The sequence below is a fragment of the Malurus melanocephalus genome, unplaced genomic scaffold (assembly GCF_030028575.1).
Source record: "Malurus melanocephalus ecotype Western Australia unplaced genomic scaffold, MMel_1.1 scaffold_24, whole genome shotgun sequence".
In the NCBI taxonomy this organism is placed as follows: domain Eukaryota; kingdom Metazoa; phylum Chordata; class Aves; order Passeriformes; family Maluridae; genus Malurus; species Malurus melanocephalus.
In genome coordinates, this window is record NW_026623256.1 from 1,986,866 (window position 1) to 2,009,136 (window position 22,271).

Consider the following 22,271-nt stretch of genomic DNA (forward strand, 5'->3'; position numbering starts at 1 on the left):
TTTCAGCCCTACAGCTGTGTGCACTTTGTTACAGATGGATAATGGAGTTGTTGGCACTGCAGGCAAAAATAAGAGGACAGTTTGCCCCCAAAATAAAAAAAAAAAAATCAAGGTAGAATTGAGAAAGAAAACAATAAGAAAGTAGAATGAAATATGGACTGAGGCACAGCCAGGTGTGTGTGTAAAGCCTGAGGGAGGTGAATTCAGGCAGAGGGTGGAGTTGTGACTTTTGAAACTGTCACAGGCTTAGTGATATCCCCTCACATGAACCATTTGTGCCTGGTATTGAATGATTTCTTTTAAATCTACATGGATATGTCTTTTCATTTGGAGAGAGCACAGAGCCTATTTGAACAGTGAGAGAAACAAAGCAGCAGACACTTTCATTTAACCACATGAAATGAGCCAGGAAGAATCACTTTGCTGCAATCAGGTAAGGGGTGGCCTCTGATGTCACTGCAAACTGCTGCATCCCAAATTTCTCTGCCAATGTTACAGAGTGAATACAGAGTCCAAAGGCAAACATTTTCTCAGAATCAGCAACAGTTGCTCTGACCTGGAAAGCTTCCAAATTTAACCTTCATTCATTAGGAAAAAAGCCCCCAAACAGACCGAGATTAGCTCAGGAGAAASAGCAACAAACACAAYGTTTACTGAAAGGACAACARGTAAAGAAACTAAATGGGAAGAGGRAATGTAAGAGGTCCAGGTATTATACAAGGCTGAACAGAGTGTAGAAAGAATTTAAAACTGCAGGGCAAAGACATGGAAAATTTTCACTCACTTTGTCAGCTGYGGATCAGAATTCAGGTGAAGGAGCTTTGTGCAAAGGTGGCTAAGTATCATGGAATTTCTTGGAACTGTTGTGTGAAAACAGGATATGRTTCTACACTATGTGCTATAAATCCACCTGAAGTTACAGAGCTCTGTGTAAGAACTCCTGGATGAAACTCAGGCTTAGTATAGCAGGTCAAGCTAAATGATTGGAACTGATCATCCTGGCATCAAAACCCACAAAGCTATAACCTCCTCTGTGTCCTGATTCAAAGCTGCTCAGGTGGTAGATGWACAAATCAAAGCCTTTGGCAGCAACACCAGACTTGCAACAGCATGACTGTACTGTGAGACAGATGAGGGAATTAATCCAGATTAAAAATACTAGTGCCAAGTGGAAAGAAAACCTTGGTTTAGCTTTTTTCCAAACATGGTTTGGTTTTACAGCCCAATTTATACATGACTCAGGGCATGATGTAGGTGGTAGCATAGAAAGAAATAGTAAGGAAATGTCTCAAATTGAGATAATCCCAAAAAAAGTTTACATCATGAAGGCACAGTCTGAGAACACAGCTGCTATACCAAAATACAAAAGTAGAACTCACTTACACATGGCCACCAAAGCCAAYATAATGGTGATTGAGTGCAGCAAAACATTTGTGTTCCTTTCCTGGACTAATAATATCYTCTAAATTCAGGTGTGTCAGTTTATAAACATCTACCCTTTGCAAAATTGATTGGAAAACTTTAAGCATGATGAAACCAAGATATCAGCATTTAAAGCAACAGTTTTGATCTTTCAAAGTTGACAGTCTGCATTAGTGACAGGAGCAACCCCAGCTGAATGCACTTGGAGAGCAGGACTACAAGAATGAAAACTATTCCAGGTGATGCACATGGGACTTCACACTGGTATTATGAAATGGGGAGGTTTATACCATCACACAGTCTGCCTACCTGCCTGCATCTTTTTCTCACATCCACTCCCCACAATGACTTTGGAAGACAACACCCAGTTAAAAAAAAAAAAAATGGTCAGAGCAACTGAACTCTCAATACAATGAATGGGAGTGAGCCTCAGAGAGAGTACAATTATCAGAGTAATGAGGAAAAGCAGTTGAAGAAAGGTGTTATAAAGATAAATTTCATAATGTTTCCAAAGTACTCAAATATTGCAGCAATGAGCACAGTGGAGAAGTCCACACAGGCCTAAATACTTCTGTATCTAAGGATCAGGATATGTCAAGTGATGCAGTGCTATGTAACAAAGGATAAAGTGAATTATAGAGGGGAGACAGAAATCCCCTGCATCTCAATTTTTCATCTGCTGTRCCAATACATTTATAAGCATTCATATAAATCAGTGTCATAAACTATTCAGCCTTTAGCCAGAAACTGACTGGTTTCCTAACTGGTGGCATGAATCTTGCCTCTGTTGCTCACACCTTGCTTTCAAACTTCCTTCACCTGGATTGCTTGCTCCAAATCCAAAAAGCTGAAGTTGTTTTTTACCTCAGGTGCTTCCTTGTAGCAAGATACCCTAAAGCTTGCAATGACATTAATGCAGTGGTAATGAATGTCCTGAAGGCASAGAACTTTAACAGCCCTGACCAGCCCCAGCTGGAACTCTCACCATGCTCTGTGTCCATTGGCTTGGAGGTTCTATTTAAGTTCATCCCTGGGTTCCCTCTGCTGTTTGGCCTTTGCTCTGGGTATTCCTGCCCTTGCTCTCTGGATGAATGTTGGGGCTCTGCTGCAGGTTTGCACCATMCCTCATGATGGACCCTCTRCCCCCTCCCCTTGCATGTGCTGTAKCTCATATCTCWTTCTGCCCTCTGAATGGMCTTTGCATCCCTGTTGTTTTTCTTGGCCTGTCTTTTGCTGCTCCTGAATTACCCTCCTCCCTTCCCTTTTTGTTTCTGGGCTGTGGTGCCAACTCCCTGCTCTGCCTGCAGTGCTTGGGGTGGTGTTCCCTCAGTAAGGGCATAGCCTGTGCTGTGGAAAACCTCAACTTGTAGCTCTTTGACCCTTAGAGAGCAAGTGGTCCTTGCTGCTTCCTGACAGTYCTCTCTTTATTAATCATCATTATCTCCATATAAATCTGGCCCTGCTTTCTAGGGCATAGAAAAGTTGCCCCAGATCCAGACTTGTCTGGTTATCTTCTCTTCCTTGGCCTGATAGTTGTGTTCCAGTGACACACAGTGCATCCAGAGATCTTGCATTTTGTACAGATTACATTTTTCTAGTTTTTTTTGTCACGCTTTTGCAAGGGAAATGTAGATTCCTTTCAGCAGTAACTTAGGGACATACCTGCTCTCCTTGTGCTGGTGTTGAATGTGACTCTCACGTTCTCCTGTCCCTAASCAGATATCCCATTTCCTATTTTATCTCACAGTTTCCTGTATTTCATTTTTGTTCCTTCCTGGATGTTAGTCTCTGGCTGCCTCTCCTATCTCTTCCTCTGTAACAGGACAAATTGTCTCATTACTCACAGCCACCTCACCTGCCCTCATTTCAGCTCACACTTAGATGTAACAGGTGTTTTCCACAGCTCAGCTTTTCCTGCATTAACCAGTCTGTGATGGCCACTTACATCCATGAATCACTRTTCTTGGGTGTTCAATGTGAGCTGTTCACCTCTTTTCTCCTGTCCAAATCCTTTCTGTAATTCATTTTCACTCTCTTCTGCAGCTGCCTCACCAAAGGGTGCTGAGATTACTCTCCATGGAAAAAAATATTCCTTGATACCCATGCACAGACAACAYGTGGCAGACTACTTTCTCTTTCATTTTCCTTTACCTTTGCACCAATATCAATCAGTTCTCTTTGCTTTGTTCTTAAAGCTACACAAAAGAGGTTACTTTCTAAAAAGAAATTCCATGCCAGTTTCCCTGTTTCCCTCTGCCTGCTCCATGGCTTTCCTGCTGGCTGGCTGCTTGGCTTCCCAGCCCTTTTGTGGAAGCCTCTCATCCTTTCACGTGTATTTGGTGACTGTTCCATAGCAGGAATCACAGGTAGGAACTTCCTCTCTGTCCTACTCACAATGTGCCACAAACTACAACAGCATCTACAAACTATGGTTCACAACCAGTGGGCAATGAGCAAATTATCACGTCTGCTTTTCAAAAAGTAACTGGACTTTTCCTTTCCTCTCATGCTGAATTTTCCTGTACATTTTTTCTGAATAATTGTTCACGAGTGCTCATGCCATCTGTGCTGCGCACTGTAAGCGCAGGTTCCTGTGGAATAATGAATATTTGATTATGTCATTCAAGGCTAAAACAAGGTTGCGTGGCTTAATTCTGCCATTTCCCAACWGTACAGTCTCAGCATTTTTCATGTTAGTTTTTAATATAGTGAATGTATCACTTTTGTATATATTTCTGAATACCCAAATGGGCTAAGTTACAGATTTTGCACAGAAATACATTTCAAGTAGTACTGTCCTAAGAAGTGAACAGATCCAAGATTTTGTTCTGATCCATTTGGGGAGGAGCTGTAAARTTCAGGCAGAGCCTGAATTCTGGAGATGTTCAAATCTGTAGTTCTGGGTCAGGTCAATTTTACCTTTCCTCTGTTTTCTGGGTTTTGAGGAGCAACCCCTGTACCCACAGGAGTGAATTTACAGCCTGAGATGTCAAACCCAAACAGGGAGAAGCACAGTGCTGTTGTATTGTTGCCTTGAAAGACCAGTTTTTAATAATGACCCAGACACGGTTAAGGGGATAAAAGGGTTTTAYCTCAGTATTTGGGATCCCAGGTGCACAACTTGATGGCAGAATGCACACCCGTGTACAGCATGGGTACAAGTTTTATAGGTTTCAGGAATTAGCATATCTATCTAGGATTCCCCAATAAGAAACTTAACAAATGCAGTRATGTCCCCCTATTCTAATGAATCCCCCCCTGGATGAGGCCAGAGCGCRGTTTACRCAARATGTTCCAGAGAGAAGGTTTCACCYAAGGCTGGAGCCTCGAGTTTAAGACAGCACAGGGCACACTGATCCCTTCCTGAGGATGTTTGGTCTCTCTGCCCAGCAAAACTCCTAAACTAAGCTGGAATATCAAGCTTCAGGAATTACAAACATGTGGGCTAAGGGGTACAGGCGGATGCATAGAGGGTACGGAAAGCTTAAAAAGGAAAAGCAAAAATCATCAGGCATCAGTATCAGTACTTTTGCCTTTGTCATTTGTCACTGTATTTAGTGCCTTGAAGGGGATGAGTTTGCTGTGGGAGCTCTGGAGCGGCTCCGTGCCGTGTCCCCGGTGCTGGTGGCCRCTCTGACAGCCCGAGCKCTGTGCTCAGCGTTCCGTGAGCGGSCAGCGACCCTGCCAGCTGGCATGGATGGCATCAGCTGCAGCCGTCTCTGCTCRCAAAATCCCCTTTCTGCTCGCCGAGGATTGGGAAGCAGAGCAGATTGCTGGGGGTAGGGAAGCGCATCCACGCTGCTGCTCCTTTGGGTGCTTCTCTCCTGAGCCCCAGCTCCCTGCGCTGTCAGATGGGGATGGGGGACTGCAGGGACAGCCTGACTTTCAGGAAAGACCATGGAAAAATGGAATTCACGTTAGTGGTGAGATGAAGGGATTAGAGTCAATTCACAGCGCAGTSTAAATGAAGTTTCAGGCTCAGGGTTTTGTGTGATGTGCAGTGGGGCAGAGCTGTGCCGGTGGTTACCGAGCTCAGCGTCCTGAGCAGCCCAYGGAGGGACAGGGGTGTAATCCCCGATTTATCTGCATTTCCTGCTCTAGTGCGAGTGTTTCCTTGCAATGAAATACATCAGAAACCACYAGCTGATCTTGTGATAAATGGAGATTGTGAGTTATGGAACTCATGGTGATATCACTTCCCTATATTTACACTGTCTTCCAGATCAATGTTGATGTCAGATATGACAGAGCCTGGCATCCTGTGTTAGTCTGTGCCCTCCTGTGACTCAGCTCTGCTAGCCCAGAGTGTATTTGAYACTCTTTTCATGCTCTTGCCCCAAACTTGTAAATAAAAATAACACCTGTCAGCTTACCCAATTTAGTATCTAGAGGTTGTTCATCAGTGTAGTAGTTAAAGATTCAGCTGGAGAGTTCAAAGCAAATTGTTGYTGCATGCGTTTTGGAAGATAGAGGAAAAATTCTACGTTGTTAATAACTGTGGAGAGCTCCACGTTTTAGCTCCAGGCTCTGTGGGTTTCCTAAGYGAGCCAGGCAGCTGTGTGGGAATTGTGCAGAAGTCCCACCTGCTCAGGAGGCTGCTGGGGACTCCACTGCTCTTGCAGAAATTTGACAGCGCTCTCTTTTCCCTGACAGGTCCATGGGAAGTGCGTGTGCAGACACAACACAGCAGGAGACCACTGTGAGAAATGTGCTCCACTGTACAATGACCAGCCTTGGAAACCAGGAGATGGGAAAACAGGGGCACCAAATGAATGCAGAAGTAAGTGGAAGGGAATTTACTGASCCAGGCTCTCAGGATGAACACTCCCTCACAAAGACTTCTGTGAGCTACAGTAATGGTGCCCTTACAGGAACTGGGGATAAATTGCTGGTCATTGATGGAGAATTTCCCTGTGCAGGTGATTTCTCTGCAGCTGACCCACTGGGGCTGTTGGGGAGTGGAATCCACAAGCCAGCATTGTAGTTTCCATGCAGCCACATCATGTTCCATGTTCCAGCAGGGTTTAGGATACTGCCAGGTTGGTTTGAAAATGCTAGCATGATTCCTGAGTCAGTTCTAAAAGCCTGAAGGATGTTCTTGTGTCCTGACCAGAGTGCCGCTGTCACAACCACGCCGAGAGCTGCCACTTYGATCTGAGTGTCTGGCTGGCCTCGGGGAAGCGCAGTGGGGGCGTCTGTGACAACTGCAAGCACAACACCGAGGGACATCGGTGCCAGAGGTGCAAACCAGGCTTTTACCGGGACAGAGGGAAGCCCTTGTCTTCTCCAGAGGTCTGCAAACGTAAGTGACTCTGTTACATGAGGAGAAAACAAATGAATGGTGGAAGAATCGTTGAAAAAATGAAATAATTGCTATAGAATCAATAACTCCTATAGAGGTAATTCATGAGTTATTATCTTTTCTTTGTATTCTTTTCCTAAACTATGGGTTTTGAGCAAAGGTGATTTTCTTTTTGCCCATTTGTCACCATATTATGATACTTTTTTTTTTATAACTAGTAACACTTCTCCAAATGCATTGGGGAAAGGTACATTTTCCTTGTGTTTGGTTTTAAATTAATATGGTTCCTTTTCTCTTGAGACACCTGTTATTTACCTGGGGCTTTTTTTCTGTACCTCTCAAGACCGTGTGATTCTGTGTGCAAGGTACTGTTAAATTCCATTTGGTTGTGCAACATAAATACATGTAATGGATGCAGAAGGTGCAGGAGGCCTGGGACTGTTCATATTGACTTAGGAACAAATGTATCACAACTCAGACTCATCTCTGGACTCCACAGCTGTTATGGGTGCTCTGCCCAAATAAATGGCATYATTAAAACTTCAGCAGAATGTGTTAGGGAGTGTCTCAGGCACTCATGGTGGCACACAGAGGATGTTCAACCCCTGGATCAAGATAGTTTGCACTCAGCCAGTCTGGCAAACAGCCCAAATCTCCCTCAGTTAAAGTAAACATTTCCTGAGTATCCTGCCAGGCTTCACGTGYCTGACTCCATCTCACATCTGTTTGGGACATTGCTATTTCCAGCAATATACCTAATTTCATTTTTCATTTTGGATAGCTTTCCTTCCCCATAGCTCAGACATCAGTTGCCAGCACAGGGAATTCCATCCTCTGTTATCTAACCTCTTGCCCACTGACATTATGAGCTTGTGAAACTTTCCTGATCTTTTAATGATCTTCAACATTCCTCTTAAACACTCAGGTTATTCTTTTCCCTGGAACAGTGTCCTGTGATATTGCTTAAACTTTCTGTGCCCAGCGTAACCAATTTTTCTGCTTTCTTGCTTTCTTCCCACTGGAACTTGGTGACAGCACAAACTGTTTCCAYGCAGCCTTTTCTTCTCATTTTCACAATGTTCATCACAGAACATGGATCAGCAGACAGGGCAGAGAGTGAGCTTATCTGSCTCACCCTGTATCCTGTAGTGTTCTGTGGTGGCCCCTTTCTAGTTCTGTTTCTACTCTGAGCAGATTTGCTACAGGGAAATATTGTAATGAGRACAAATTGTTGTGCCAGAAGATTAGCTTTCAGTCCCACAGCACCTGAGAGAATCCGTGCATGAACTCTTGTACCGAGCAGCACGGTGATGGTGCAGAAACCAGCATGGTGTGTAATACTAGATAACTGCTGAAGTCAAGGAGCACTGGAGAGCAGCAAAGAGGAAAAAACATTGTTTGAAAATACAGCCTATCTGTGTGGAAACCCTAGAACAGTTTGCTTAGATGAAATCAGACCTTGGCTCTACCTCTGCCTCTTTTGTCTGGTCTGGTTACAGGTTTCTCAGTAACCCCTGCCAATATTCTGCCTAGCAAAAGAAAAACTGTTCAGAAATTTACCTTGTTGAAAGGGCTTTATTCCTGTTGTGCCAGTCAAGCACAACAATGTTCTTTTCACCTGGGAAGGTGCTGCTGCCAGCAGAAGGCCCCAAATGCAATTGTCTCTGCTCTGAGTTGCACGTTCAGGCCTAGATAGCTGCCACCCTGCTTTAGTCACTGAAAGTTAAATGTCTTTTCTAGGCTCCTTGTTCTGTCAGTGGAGAAACAGTGGGACCTCTGGGGAATTATTTATTGCAGTCTAAGGTAGATGCCTGAAATAGATGGGCTGAATTGCCCTCTAAAGCATATCTATTTCCTTAAGAGGCATTGTGGGTCCAGCCTGCACCAGAGTGTCTCTGAGCTGAGCTGAMTGTATTGGGTTTGACTCAGCAGTAAAGGTAGACACGACCCTCTCTGTGACTGATTCGAGTCCATGGGACCTTTCCCRGGGGTGTAAAGGCATTCATGAATGCTTGTCATATCAAGATATAAGGAAAGGGCCTTGCAGCTCAGTTTTACAGCAGTTGTATGCACGGTGCTTGTACCTCTGTGSGAGTAGAAGGTACTCTGGATGTAACCATAGAGTTCAGAGAGAACTGGGAGGGAGGTGTTAATCTGTGCCTTTTCACTTTTATTTGAGGCAAAGAAGAGAATTTGCACAATAAGATTTGACAAATTACCTTAATAGGTAGTACTTTGTATGATGGAAGACCTGATGGCCAAACACTTCCCCATGTGGATTGCAGGCAGTGTGGAAATGTGTATTTCATTATGCTGTACCTCTGCAGAGACTTTTCAGTGAACACAACTTTGGTTATTATCAGAGACAGCAAAACCAGAAACAGCAAATGAGACAGAATCTGTTTAGAACAGACTCAGTTTGATAATGGGAAGCCTTTGCCTCCAGGATCATCATCAGCTGTCATTAAATGTAAGATAGAGGTAAAAATAGGGGTAAAATAGATGTAAGATAGGGGCTCCCTTCTCTGTTTTTTAGGCTGAGAACTTACAATGCTAGTAAACCTTGTCTGTTGTGGTCTAAGTTGTTCAAGTTGTGTGACCCTAAAACCAATCCTGGTTATTCMGTAAAAAGAAGAAAAAACAGTTTCTGTTTGGAGCATGCTAATATATTAGACAATTAGACAACCAGATACATTTTTGTCATACCTCAGCCTGCTGATTATAAATTGAAGAGCTGCCACTTCTGGRTTAGCATGTTTTTTAGGATTAAAGTGTACTCATTCCAAGGCATCATCTCAYTTTGAGAAATTCATGCAAACAGTGCCAGACTAACAACACTAAATGAAAAACCCACCCACTGAGCAAGTGTTGAAAAGCAGTAATAAACTGCAAACAGCAGACTGAATGGGTGGTTTTAGTGAGAGCAACCTAGAGCCATCTTTCCATTTTGAACTCAGAGGAAAAAAAAAACCTTCAATGGGAGATCAAAACTTGACCCTTGTGTACAGTAGATACTGAGCTGGGAAAGGAAGTCTGATGAAAAAGCTGAATGAAATGCTGTGCTAATCCCTTTGAGAAAGCACGCTTGAAGAGTGCTCTGCCATCCAGAGCAAAGTCTAGGTTCAGCTGTGACATCCCCCTCAGGCTCCCAGAAAGTTAACAGGACACTGCTCAGGCCCAGAAACAGTCTTTAAGCATTAGTCATAATAATGAATAGCATTCTCTCTTAATCTGCTTGGAGAAAAAAAAAAAGTTGTATAACAATTGGATCTCCTGGCACTATCTAAACCACCCTTAGCTGACCCTCCAATGTGAGACTGCAAAGGCATTCCCTCAGAAAAAAAAAATGTGCTGAAATTTGATATGTAAGYGTGAATCTGCTATTCCTTTTTGTCTGCAGAGGTAGCCTGCCTCTGATCCCTTTGCTTCTCCTGTTCCTACCAGCTGGGATGAATGAGAGCCGSGTCATGGGCAGAGCCTTGTTTTGACACTGCTTAGATCTATATTAAAAAGAAAAAAAGGCATGAAAAGAGTCCCAGAGCAAGGCACACACCTGCCTGTTATTGGGGGTGACAACACAGGATTAAGCAGTTTGGATATAGACTTGTATGGGAGCTTTGACTCAAAAGCCTAATCGTTTCCTAACCAATGGTTAGAAAAGCTGCTGTATCCTTGGCTCTTTCCTGTGGCTTATTCCAAGGCTTAAGGGATCCCTCTGAAATGGCACCATCTTTTGTACTCACCCTTTGCTTAGCTTAAAAATAATGCAGGCATGTAGACCTATTAAAAAGGGTCTCCAGGAAAACAAGCTTTTTTGCTCAAAGAACGAGGCTAGAAAATTAAAATGTGCCCAGATGCACATGCACACACACATGGCCTGAAAGGYTCTGCTTCTCATCCTTTTACTTCTGAGCAGAGGGAGTGAACTTTTAATTCTAATATCACAAAGGCCCCAACACATCTTGGTTCAAAGTCTGTCTTAATCAGCCCTGACCACACACAGAGCTGTCTATCTTATTTCCTTCCTTTAAGGAACATCATTGGCAGAGTCAATACCCACACCTGACACGCTTTAAAAATTGCACTGATTTGGTCATATACTCCCAAGATGCACATGTATACATTTAAGACTCAAAAGGCTTTGTTTTTTAATTTTGCATTTTTAAAAATCAAATAGCCAGTCTGCTCACAGCTATATCTTATGTATTATTATTAGACAAAAGTTTAAGGTATGATGCCTCAAAGGCCATTGAATTACATGGAACACCTGGTATTTTCCTTTAAGTTGGGACCATATTGTTACAACCAATATTATATTTTACATGTGTGTCTAATTACATGGGGAAGACAGCTGTGCTGAGGGCAGACAGATTTATTAAGGACTTGAGTGGAGATTGCAGTATGAATTATTCATTTTTCATTATTTCTTGTCTCCTCCCTTTTACAGTAATGTCTGACAAAAAAAAAAACTTAATATGAGAGTGAGACTAAAAGCAAGAGGATGTTTTGTGATACTCTGTGACCAATGGCCTACTCTAAAGTAAAAAGATGTTTTTGACTACACTACTGTCAAGGGCAGAACCCAAATAAAMCGCCCAGCTCTGAGCCAGGACTGTCTGCACACCGTCCCTAACATAATTGATGATGCCTTTGACAAACAAGGCCATTGTCACGTCGGCTGCTGTTTTGTTAGGGAGGTGAATGGAGAGAAAATGAGAGTTTGCCAAGAGAAAAGAAGCAAAAATCAGTGGGAAAGGGCTGTCAAATATTGGAAAATGTTAAAGGGTGAGGTCTCGGAAACTTGCTTTTATGTTTCTTTAATTGTGAGGTTTATTTRCAAATCCATGGTACTGTTAAACAGATAAAAACCCAGTCATCCACAGCTGCCCCTTCAGCATGTGACATGTGGGCTCTTATTTTAGGAGTTACCTTAGATGCACAACTGGGATTTTGGCCGTAATACTCTGGAAGCCAGACAATGTACCCACCCAAGCTGAAATGCTAAATAAACACAGACTGAGTAAAGCGTTTGCAAGCCACTTGTATAACTCATCTGAAAGTGTTGTACATGTATTGATTCAGCTTGCTTTCTGATCCACCAGAAGCTGTCCTGGTTTCTAACTTGAGAATATGTCCCACAGTTCATCTGGGAACATTATTTTTTCTGAACTGTAGCCTCAAAAATTAAAAAATGCACTTTTGTTTTCTGCTTCCTCATCAGCTTTCAGCAGTGCTGTCAGACACTGTGCTGTAATATTTTCCCTTAGGGATAGGATGGGAAAAGGTCTCATCTTTCTGAATCAGGATCCAGTCTCAGTTGGGGATAGGTAGCCTAATGATGTGAGTTACCCATCTGTTATGTGACTCTAACTGATGAAATCTGAAAACTGGAAATAAGATGGGGATAAAGACAGACYCAGAAGCTGCAGCAATCTGAGCTATTTTGGGTGAAAACTCAACAGGTAGATTCTATGTAAAGTAATATTACAGTGACAAACCTGGATTCAAGCAACCCCAGATGCTGATAAACTCTTATACCTTGTGTCTCAGACCTGTCTGCAGTAAAGGAAGGGTGAATTTCCCTCCTTTTCCCCAAAACTATGATATCATTTTTTTCTGTCACTGACAAACTAAGAGTCTCCTTTTTAGGGTGATGTAATCAGCCCTGAAAACAAATGGGGGAGGGGGGTGGGGGTGTGTATATCAAGTTTAGCAGAAAAAAATCAGAACTTGCCTTTGAAGCTGTCAGTGCTAATGAGCATTTCAGCATTACACCTGCTGTCCAGAACTGACAGAACAAGCTCTGGGTTTGCTCCCAAAGTCGAGGCTGCTTTGTGGCAAACAGGGGAGGCTGCTGCCCTCCACCAGCCCGCTCATTGTGCCCGGGACAGCACGCGGCTTTTCTGTCCCTAGGCTGTTGTGCTAGTGCCCCCTGAACACAACGGGCCCAGATCTATCCACAGCAGTGTAATAATATTGTTAAAATTATTGGCATAAAGAACACAGGGCATGGGGGACAAAATAACTATATGGTAAGCAGATCATAGGAGAAATGCCCTTTAAACAAAATTGCTCACCCTTCTTGTTGTACTATCTTCAAAAGATATTTTCTTTTCCTGAGTTTCAAATATGAGGTTGCAGATGAAAGTTAATCTGTCCCTGCTACACTTTAAACTCTTTATAGTCATATATTTGCTCCTTTCCCCTTGGAAAATGATGTGTGGGATCAGAGTGTTCATTTAGTCTCTTATCTGTGAGCTCATGAAGAAAAGTAGTTTGATCAGAAACAATGATGGGCAAACTTCAAAAGCTTTGGATATCATGTTTGGTTCAAATAAGCATCCAAAAAGGCTGGCCTCTGATCCAAGCTATGTCAACACCTTGGGTGTCCAACATTTAACTCAAAATCTCTGTTAAAGCAGGCCGTAGCCACACAATTTTTATTTCTATCCTCTTCTAGATGGATGAAGTAGTGATGCATTACCTTTCCAGTCTGCTACAAGTAAAAGTCAGGGTATGCTGCTTTCTTAATTAAAAAAARAARGAGYTGAAATATGAASGCCTGGAMTTCAACTCAGTTCTCATTTTGATCAAACTTGTCTGAATATCAGCAWTGAGTGGGTTTGTTTATTGCTTGCATTTTGCTTCTGCAGAGCTGCTGGCATGAGGCTTGGCCATCTCAGCCAGGTTCTGCCCTGATAGAGAGGAGTCAACTGTGCTGGCTTGCACCTCTCTGTGCCTCCCTTCCTGATGCTGTCACATCAGGAATGTATCAGCAATGTACCACTAGGGATTATGACAATTTATTGTCTGTGCAGGAAGAGTTGCCCCCAGAGCTGTAACTATCTGCTTTCCTGCCAAATTGCCTTGAGTTGCCAGGCTGGTGTCAAACTGGCAACAGCATTAGAAAGATTTGGGGGTTTTTCTTCCTATTTGCTCATCAGCTTATATGTAAAATATGTCTAGTGAGTTTAGCGTTGTTCTCATTGTGTTTGCCTTCCTTGTAACAAATCTGCTCCCACGTTTATAAAAAATTCACCGGCTTACAGTATTGCATGGTGAGGTGTTTAGAACTTTGGAACTTGCACTGATGGAAATTTGTGCAGAAATTGAAAATATGTTTCATGTTATCTGAACCACCAGATATAAGCTGCATCTCCCCCAGAAGACACAGCAGTTTTGTGATTGCTGTGTTTACAGGAAAGGCAATGTAGGCAATAGCTGTAACTCTTTACCTTGTCCTTGCCAGTGAAACTTTCTGCAAAACACTTTTGAAGTGAATCACCTTTAAGTCCCTTAGAAAATCAACACACAGAGGAGGCTTCCTGGTGCCACTTGAAAACCCTGTATGGTCATGATTTGTGTAGCAGGGGAGAACTCACTTTCATGCACAAATGCTCCCAGTTGTACTTGTTTTGCTGTGTCTAACAAGTTAAGAAGAAACAAAAACACTGCAAATGTAGGCTGAAAGGCAATGTTTACCAGGTTTGACTTAAAACTACTGAGCAGGAAGAAGAGAGTACAAGTTTATCAGCCTTACAAAAACGTCACTTAACCAGCTGACCCCATGGCACATAATTTTAATTGCCCCTTGCTGTGTCTCCATAGCCTGTGCCTGCCAGCCCACGGGCTCAGCCAACACCACGTTCAGCAGCAGCTGGAGGTGCCACCCCCGGACAGGATTCTGCTACTGCAAGCCCGGAGTGGCGGGTCCCAAGTGYGACAGGTGCCTGGTGGGCTACTGGGGCTTCGGAGAGCACGGCTGCCAGCCCTGTGACTGCGCCAGAGACTGCGACCAGCGCACCGGCACCTGCTTCAACGGGTAACGCAGCTCTGGGGTCCACTCTGTGATGAAACAAACACTAACACTGCAGCAATTACAGTAATCAGGGCATGCACGGCCATTTGAAAAGGTGGCTCTAATTCATAAAAGGTTTCTTAGGTTGCATTTGGTGCCTGGCACGCTTTTAAGTCCACTGCAGTCTTGAAAAATGACTCTTTGCAGTAATAATAGGCATTTCCACAACCCTGTGGAAATATGTGCAAGGTCTTTCAACACACCTTTGCTTTGGAAATAGATGGAAGAGTCTGAAGAGCCTGCCTCTCATTTGTGACCAGGGTAAAATGAATAATAGTCTCTTTCTTGTTTCTGGAGGGCCAGGCATCTGTACCCTAGACAGGCATTAATCAGTACAAAAATCCTGCAATTTGCTGAGCAATTGCAGTTCTGCATGTCCTGCAGCTATGCTCAGGTCCCAGTGACATCAACAAGTGGTCACTAAGTTATGTAATTCTCTCAAAACAAACAAACGTAAGCAAAAAAGGCCAAATTTATAGGTACTTAAAAATGTTAAGTTAGCAGTGGGAGGCCTAAACACAAGCCTAGATCTTGTGATCTGTCTTATCTGGCATGAGGTCTTGCTCATATTTGCACTCCCAGTCTGAGGAAAGCAAGCTCATCTCTATGGATACAGCCAAAACCTGCTGTCTGCCACTCCTAACCCAGCGTTGTGGTTTCTGTCCCCCAGCTATGACAGTGAACCCTTCTTCAACATCCCCATCGGGGGACGAATCCCTGACCTCACCCAAACACCGACCAAYGAGAGCGAAGAGGAGTGGAAATGGAACGACCACGAGCAGGGATTTTCAGCACTGAGGCACCCAGGTATTGCCCAGGCTCTGGGAACATGTGACTGCCAATTCTTTCATCCCTCCACCCTGACTGGGTCTGCCCCACTCATCTCCAACTTGTCCACAGTATTTAAATAGTTCTCAGTTTTGCCCACGCTGTTTAGATCAGCACTTACCATCACCAGTGGCTTGACAGAGGTAACAGTGTCACTTATTGCATGGCTTGACTTTTCTGAGACAATATTGCCTTAATACCAGGAAGGATCAGCATTTCTTGGGTTATGGGATCAAACAAAGGTCTCATTACTTACACGATTTACAGCTGGATCTGATTCTTACAAATCTCTTCATTAGGATCAGTTTATTAACTGTACAATAGACYTCATGTGGGCTGCATTTTACTTGACAGTGCTGATCAGATTTCAGAGTAATTATTTTATCATATAACAAGAAACACATTTACAAATAACTGAGCTCACTCTCAAACTTATTCTTAAGGTTCATATAGATTATGGGAACTATATCTAACTTTATAACTGAGGATCATTTGTTCTTCTTTTCTCTCTCATGTCCTGGCTCTTCTCCATCCTTTTGTGTTCTGGGGTTTCCCTGCTAGAAAAGTGTGTGTGCAAAGAAAAGGTACTTGGAAGCGTCAGTGATTTCTGCCAAATGAAATATGCCTAYGGTAAGTGGGTAACATGCCCCCAAGGTATGATAATTTCACAATGTTCCATCTATGCCTGTTGTTAGCTGATATCTATGAAAAATGACACGATTGGTGAAGTCCTGAGAGGTAGGATTTCTTCTGCCTTTTTTTGTCTAGTGACATGTCCAACTTCTTATCAGAACTTAAAAGCATTTTTCATGCAAGGCTCCATGGTGTCTCCTTCCCACCCAGTTCATTTCCCTCTTTGCAGCAGGAGTGCTAGAATAATTCTCAGTGGAATAATTGGCCTCTACATCAAGAAAAAAAAGATAAGAAACCTCACATCTAAACTGCCATTGCTTTTGCAGTCATTACACAGATTCAAATGGCCATGCTCATTTACCAAAAATGTATTTAATACCATTGTTTAAGAACACCTGGTTCATGCTGTCACATGAAACAAGAAAGGAAAGCTCTGGGATCCAAACGTTTGATGTGCTTGTGCCAGGACACAACAAAGCCTGCTTGAGGGGCTGATCTACAKGAGGCTGCCCTGCCAAAAAGTTATGGGATCCTACTAAATTAAAAGGAACAGAAATTTATCATGGCAAACAGATGTTGGACTASAAAACAAAAATACTTTTTCTGGTTTGTTGTGCAATCATGGAGTTTTAATCATGTGACATGCCTCATGGGAAACTTCCTGATTCCCTTCCTGTAGACAATCCCTTCTCACAAAAAAAAAAAAAAAAWWTWARRRGSYWRKKKTTYASYTTWAMMMYTAAGTTTTCAAGGTGGAAATATAAAATGCAAAATTAGTGCTCTTGAAATCAGACTGGTAGCTGCTGATCAGGGTTTTTCACCCTTCCTTATATATACACACAAGTGCTTTCCTAGGACTTCCAAGTGTTTGACATGAGCCCATTAAAAATAGTTGCTAAATAATGTGGTGAAAGGATGAGTTCAAAAGGAAATCTAGTTTTTCTTCTCAAAATTTATTTGTAAGATCCATGAGWGAAGTGGACGAGCATTGTACTTTCAGTACAACTGTAGTTTGGGTTTTTTTATGTCTTCTTTCTATGTGTTAAAATCCTACCTTTTAGCAGCATAAACCAAAATTCATTTAGAAATTCATTGTTGGTGTCTATCTGGATATGTTTTCTGGCAGTAATAAAAGCAAGAATCCTWTCTGCTCATGACAAAGGAACCCATGCAGAAGTTGTTGTGAAAGTGAAGAAGATCCTGAAATCAGGCAAAGTGAAAATTGCTCGGAGCAACAGAAGYATTTACCCAGAATCCTGGACCAACAGGGGCTGTACATGTCCCATTCTCAATCCTGGTAAGGACAAAATTCTCACCAGGGKTTTTGCTTCAAACCTGGTCATTGGCACATGGCGGTGTTGAATTTGTAGGTGGTAAGGCCACTGGAACAAAAACAATTTGTAGTTGTAATCCCTGAGCACAATCGTGACACCAGGGAATCTGTGTGCCCAGGAGCCAGCAGTGACAATATGGACACAGATGTGTACATGTAAGATGGCACAGGCATGAGCTGGATAAAGTTGGCAAAGGTGCAGTGTGCCAGATCCTAATGAAAKAGAGAAAWTCTGCATTTAGTTCTGCATTTTATTCTACTTGTTAACTAAGGGGTTTTCCTTTTTTCTTTTTTTTTTTTTTCTTTTTTTTTTTTTCCTTGTTCCTTTTAAACTAGGTACTGACTATCTTATAGCAGGCCAGGAGGACTCTAGGACTGGCAAACTCCTTGTGAACATGAACAGCTTGGTGAAACCCTGGAAGGCACATTTGGGAAAACAAGTATCAGATATTCTTCGAACTGGATGCAAATAATTTCTGCTTCAGAAGTTACAGTGCTGGACTTTGCCTTTTAGTAACACTGCAGTGAAAGGTGTAGTTAGTTCATGCATTCCCATTCAACATGCTCCTAGCTGAAGTGAGGAAAGCAGACTTGCCATCCCTCCTTTCATGTGCTTAGACAGGAAACTTGGGACATGACTACTTTAAAAAAAAATGCACAGCCTTATCATACAAAATTATCTAGTGCATCATATATAGATCACAAGTCCGTTCTTCACTTGAGAGTGATTCCACCCAGAATCATTTTACAAGGCAAACTAAAGATACAGATTAGTGTTTCCATACTTCAGGTCAGAGTCTGGTATTAATATKCATAAACTGCTTTCATAATGCATTCAGTACTGGGGTGTAGTTTTCTTTGTAAGTGACCACTAAAAKGCAGCAATTTCTTTCAGCTTTACAACTGGCATAATACTAAACAAGCATATAAAAGAGCTCAGACTGATTTACCATCAGACTGCAATTATGCCAATATAATGGGTTGCTTTCTAGGAGAAAATATTATCCCCCTGCTGACCAGAAATAAACACATGGCTTATCTTGGGACAATGTCCTTTACAGATGTGCATTGCTACCATCAGTGCTTAGTGCTGAGCTCTGCTGCAGAAACCACCTTGGCTCAAACTCCATTCCAAATCCAGCTCTTTGCTGTAGTACTTAGTCTGTAACAGCACAAAGGTTTCACAGCAATAACCACAAAAAAGCCTTAATTATAGGAAAAAGCCAAAGCAGCTGCTCTCATGTTGAGATTGTGACATTACAAAAGCTACAAAGCAGAAACAGGAGATAAATGGAATGGCTGGATCATGTATTAAATGAGGTAAGCTGTAATTCTGGGGGAGCAACCTGGCTATTCCAACTGTGCTCAAGACCACTGGCCTTTGATTGCACTTAGTGCTTTCATTGTGCWTTATTTCTTTGGTCACACTTCAGGCTCAGATGCTGAAGCTCTGCTTCCTTCCCATTGTCCCTGAGGATTATTTCTCCCTCTGCAGAATTACAGGAGTGGTAACATCTGCACTCCAGGTAAAATTAGTTCTGCTTTGTAAAAGCATTCTTTATAAATCAATTTTACCCTAGCCTCTAGTAATCAAGAGGTAGCTACTTAAATCCTTCCCTAACAGAGTATTTTGAGGAAATTGTRGTTTGAGACCTGTGTCCCCTGTTTAAGGATTCAAGACCAAACTAAGCTGGTTGGAGCATTCTCTCTTCAAGTAAAGCAGAAATTACAATGAATCAATCTATATTCTTTCAGGGGGTTACAGAGACAGAGCAAGCACACATGCTACTTTTCCATATTTCAATTCCGTGTCTAATTTTTAATGCTCCTAGGGAAGAGGAAACGTTTTAATTTAGCACTGTCTGACTGGCAAATGGGGTACCTAGACAACCCTAACACCAAAGCAGAACGATGGAAGTTTCAGCCTACAACTTAAGCCACCAATTTGTTCTCTTTATTGCTGCGAACCTAAAAAAAMCAGCTGCTTTCATTCTATTTATTGCTGTTTTACATTTAATTTCACATTGCTTGAACAGCAGAAAAATCCTCAGCTCATTCAGAAATGGACGACAGGCAGATCATGACAAAAGAGAAGCCCCAATTTCTTTCCCAACAAGATATAAACAGTGTTTCATCCTCTCTCCTTTCCAGGAAATCTCCCCTCCTCCACTGCTTTCCTTCTTTCACTTCATTATTTATTTGTTGTTGCCTAAAGTGGTATCCAACAATGTGGCATCTGCAATAAGCTATTTAATTAATGCAATAAAACACTTTTTAAACAAGGAATTTGGCAGAATTTGAAATGTAAGCTTAATKAAATTAAGGAGCACAGCAACTGCTTTCTTTACTGTCTCCAGAAACTGTCTCACAACAAAAAGATTAACTAGTTCTCTTTCAAATATCARTCAAGACCTGTACATGAATTTACAGTCTGATCTCAAAGGGCATCTCACAAGAAATAAAATTCAAGTGTAGGCTTAGAATTAAACTAAGGACCATTCTTTTCAACAGAGGCCATTTTACCTGCAGGGGATCTCATTTAATGACAATGAGGATATTCCATGTTGGTTTATAGTCAGCACCACATTAAAGCAAACATCTCTATACCACTTTTTGTGCCAGATTGGTGATTTTGTGGGGAGGGTAAACATYGGCATAGTTCTCTTCTGTGAATGGAAGTTATTTTTTGACACGGTCGTTTACAACCATTACTAGCTGCTGCTAGTAGAAACACAACTTGGAACAAGAATACTGATACCCTGGTGTGTTCTTTTGGGGCCTATGATAATACAGTTATTAATTACTAACAAATGAAACAGTTGTATGAAACAAGTCATTAATGTTTCACACATTTCAGATATCTCAAAATTAGATGATATGTACACATACCTTTCTCTAAAACTGCAATTTGACTTTTTATTGCTGTCACTTCTGCTAATCAGGTATCTCTGAGTTCACAGAAAATTCAGGATTGCTGGAGGTCACTGCAGCTCTTGGTAACAGCTGTGCAGTCTGTGTATCCAGGAACACGTGATCCTTCTGGCAGCGGGGATCCTTACAGCATCAAATARTTCACTAAATGGTCATTGAGTGCTAAGCCCTAACTCCAATATACTGATTTACAGCTAATAATGCTTCTCCAGCTTCTGCTCCCAGCAAGCAGTGAAGAAGGAAGATGTGCCCACACAGACTTTGTGTACGGCTCTTCCGAGAGGGGCTCATGCTATAAAGACTAAGTTTTTTCTGTAGCATTTACCATGTCTCATAATTTTTCCATGCTTCTTGATGTAAGCTTTTTTTGAATTGATACAATCCACGATGGATTCTCTCAAGTCCACCAGACCTGGAAGAGCTAGTGTGTTACTTGTTATGTGTTGTAGCACTTTTTATTTTTTAATTAAAACTTCAATTAAAAATACTCAAGACATTTCTATTGATGTGAGGTTTAGGATCTACTTTCAAAGTTTTAAACCATGCAATCTTCAAACTACATGCAAACTCTTTTTTAGTTAATAAACCACAAATATTCCAAACACCAGGGTCTTGCTTTGGTAAGAGTTAACACAATGTTAGACAAACGAAGGAGAGCATTYAGCTAATAAGGCAATGATACATTATTTTTCCCCTAAGCAACTTCCCAAAAAACATGTATTTGGTATGAGAACAAGCACAGAGGAGAAATACAAAACAGGTACACTTAATTATTTTAAGTGGCTTATTAATTCAGTAACTGTTCAAACCCCAACCCTACAAAATTTCACATGTAGGTATTGCAGGTACTTAATTCCTGTAAGAAACACATACATGGACTTTTACTGGTCTGAGATCAAATGAAGTCTAAAAAAGTACTAACAGGTCTTTAAGCGGCTCCTTTACACACAGTTGACTTACAGGATGCACGACATGTAAATGCCCTATTTATAAATGTTCAGAATTTAGGTAGACAGAAGAAAAATCACAAACACCATCAGTTGGATCCAACTAGCTCATCAGTTTGGGTTCCTTAGGTGAGTGAAAGGAGAATGAAGAGATGGCCCCTTGAGCCAAGTAAGGGAACAGAGCCAATACCTGTAAGGAGGAATGTGATGGGGTGTAGAGGAAGCAATACAGTATTTTGGGTTGCATAAGAAGGGGACAAGACAGAAACTAAAAAAAAGTTTCAACAACAAAACAAAAAGTAAAAGAAACAGGTTGGAGGCAACAACAGTAGGAAAAAAGGTCAGGAACCATAGACTTAGAAATCAAACACGTTTTCCATATAGCATCCTACTAAGGGATGAGTGCATTGTGAGGGGATGGTTTAACTTTCTTAGGAGTTGTAAGTAACTTGTAACATTCAGAAGYAAATCAACTGGACCTGCCATTCAGATCTGGTACAACAAATCCTATCTACATCCACCTACCCTTCACATCACTGTTGTGTCATCTGAGTTAATTTGCACTGTGCAATCACTACAAATCCTCCTGTGCTCTTTGTTTTGGACTTCCTGAGCTGTCTGCTCACAGATCATCAATATCAATTTGTAATAAGCCATTTAAAAAACCACACGGATTGGTGCTATAATCATTGTCGCACTTCTCTACCTCTGTTGGGTGTGTCTTCTCTCAGCTCCATCACCAACAAAACATCAGCTCCAGAGAGGTTAAAAGCAGTTGAAAAACAGCTGCAGACAGGCTGCTGTTCAACAAAATAAAATCACATCCAATGAAAAGAGCTGACTAAGAATAAATGACTAACTGCTGGTAGCWTCCCCTCACTGTCCCACACTAACACTGATGGAATTTTCATGAGGTAAAATGAGAGTCTAGAAGCATATAAATTTCTTTTTTTACTTCCCTAGGAATAAGAAAGTAGGCTCATTGACGTATGATCAGATAAGTGCCCGAGATAAACA

The 22,271-nt window shown here is 41.9% G+C and overlaps 1 protein-coding gene across 1 annotated transcript in view; it reads left to right on the forward strand.

Annotated features, from left to right (window-relative positions):
• LOC130589110 (netrin-4-like) overlaps positions 1–20,784 on the forward strand; it is a 43,440-nt gene extending 22,656 nt beyond the window's left edge. Inside the window, exons 4-10 of the mRNA XM_057390276.1 lie at positions 6,076–6,202; positions 6,536–6,724; positions 14,333–14,546; positions 15,253–15,389; positions 15,972–16,040; positions 17,170–17,340; positions 17,713–20,784. Of these exons, the coding sequence (XP_057246259.1) occupies positions 6,076–6,202; positions 6,536–6,724; positions 14,333–14,546; positions 15,253–15,389; positions 15,972–16,040; positions 17,170–17,340; positions 17,713–17,849 (1,044 nt within the window). The 3' untranslated portion in view covers positions 17,850–20,784. The remainder of the gene's footprint in view (positions 1–6,075; positions 6,203–6,535; positions 6,725–14,332; positions 14,547–15,252; positions 15,390–15,971; positions 16,041–17,169; positions 17,341–17,712) is intronic.
• The last annotated feature ends 1,487 nt before the right edge of the window (positions 20,785–22,271 follow it).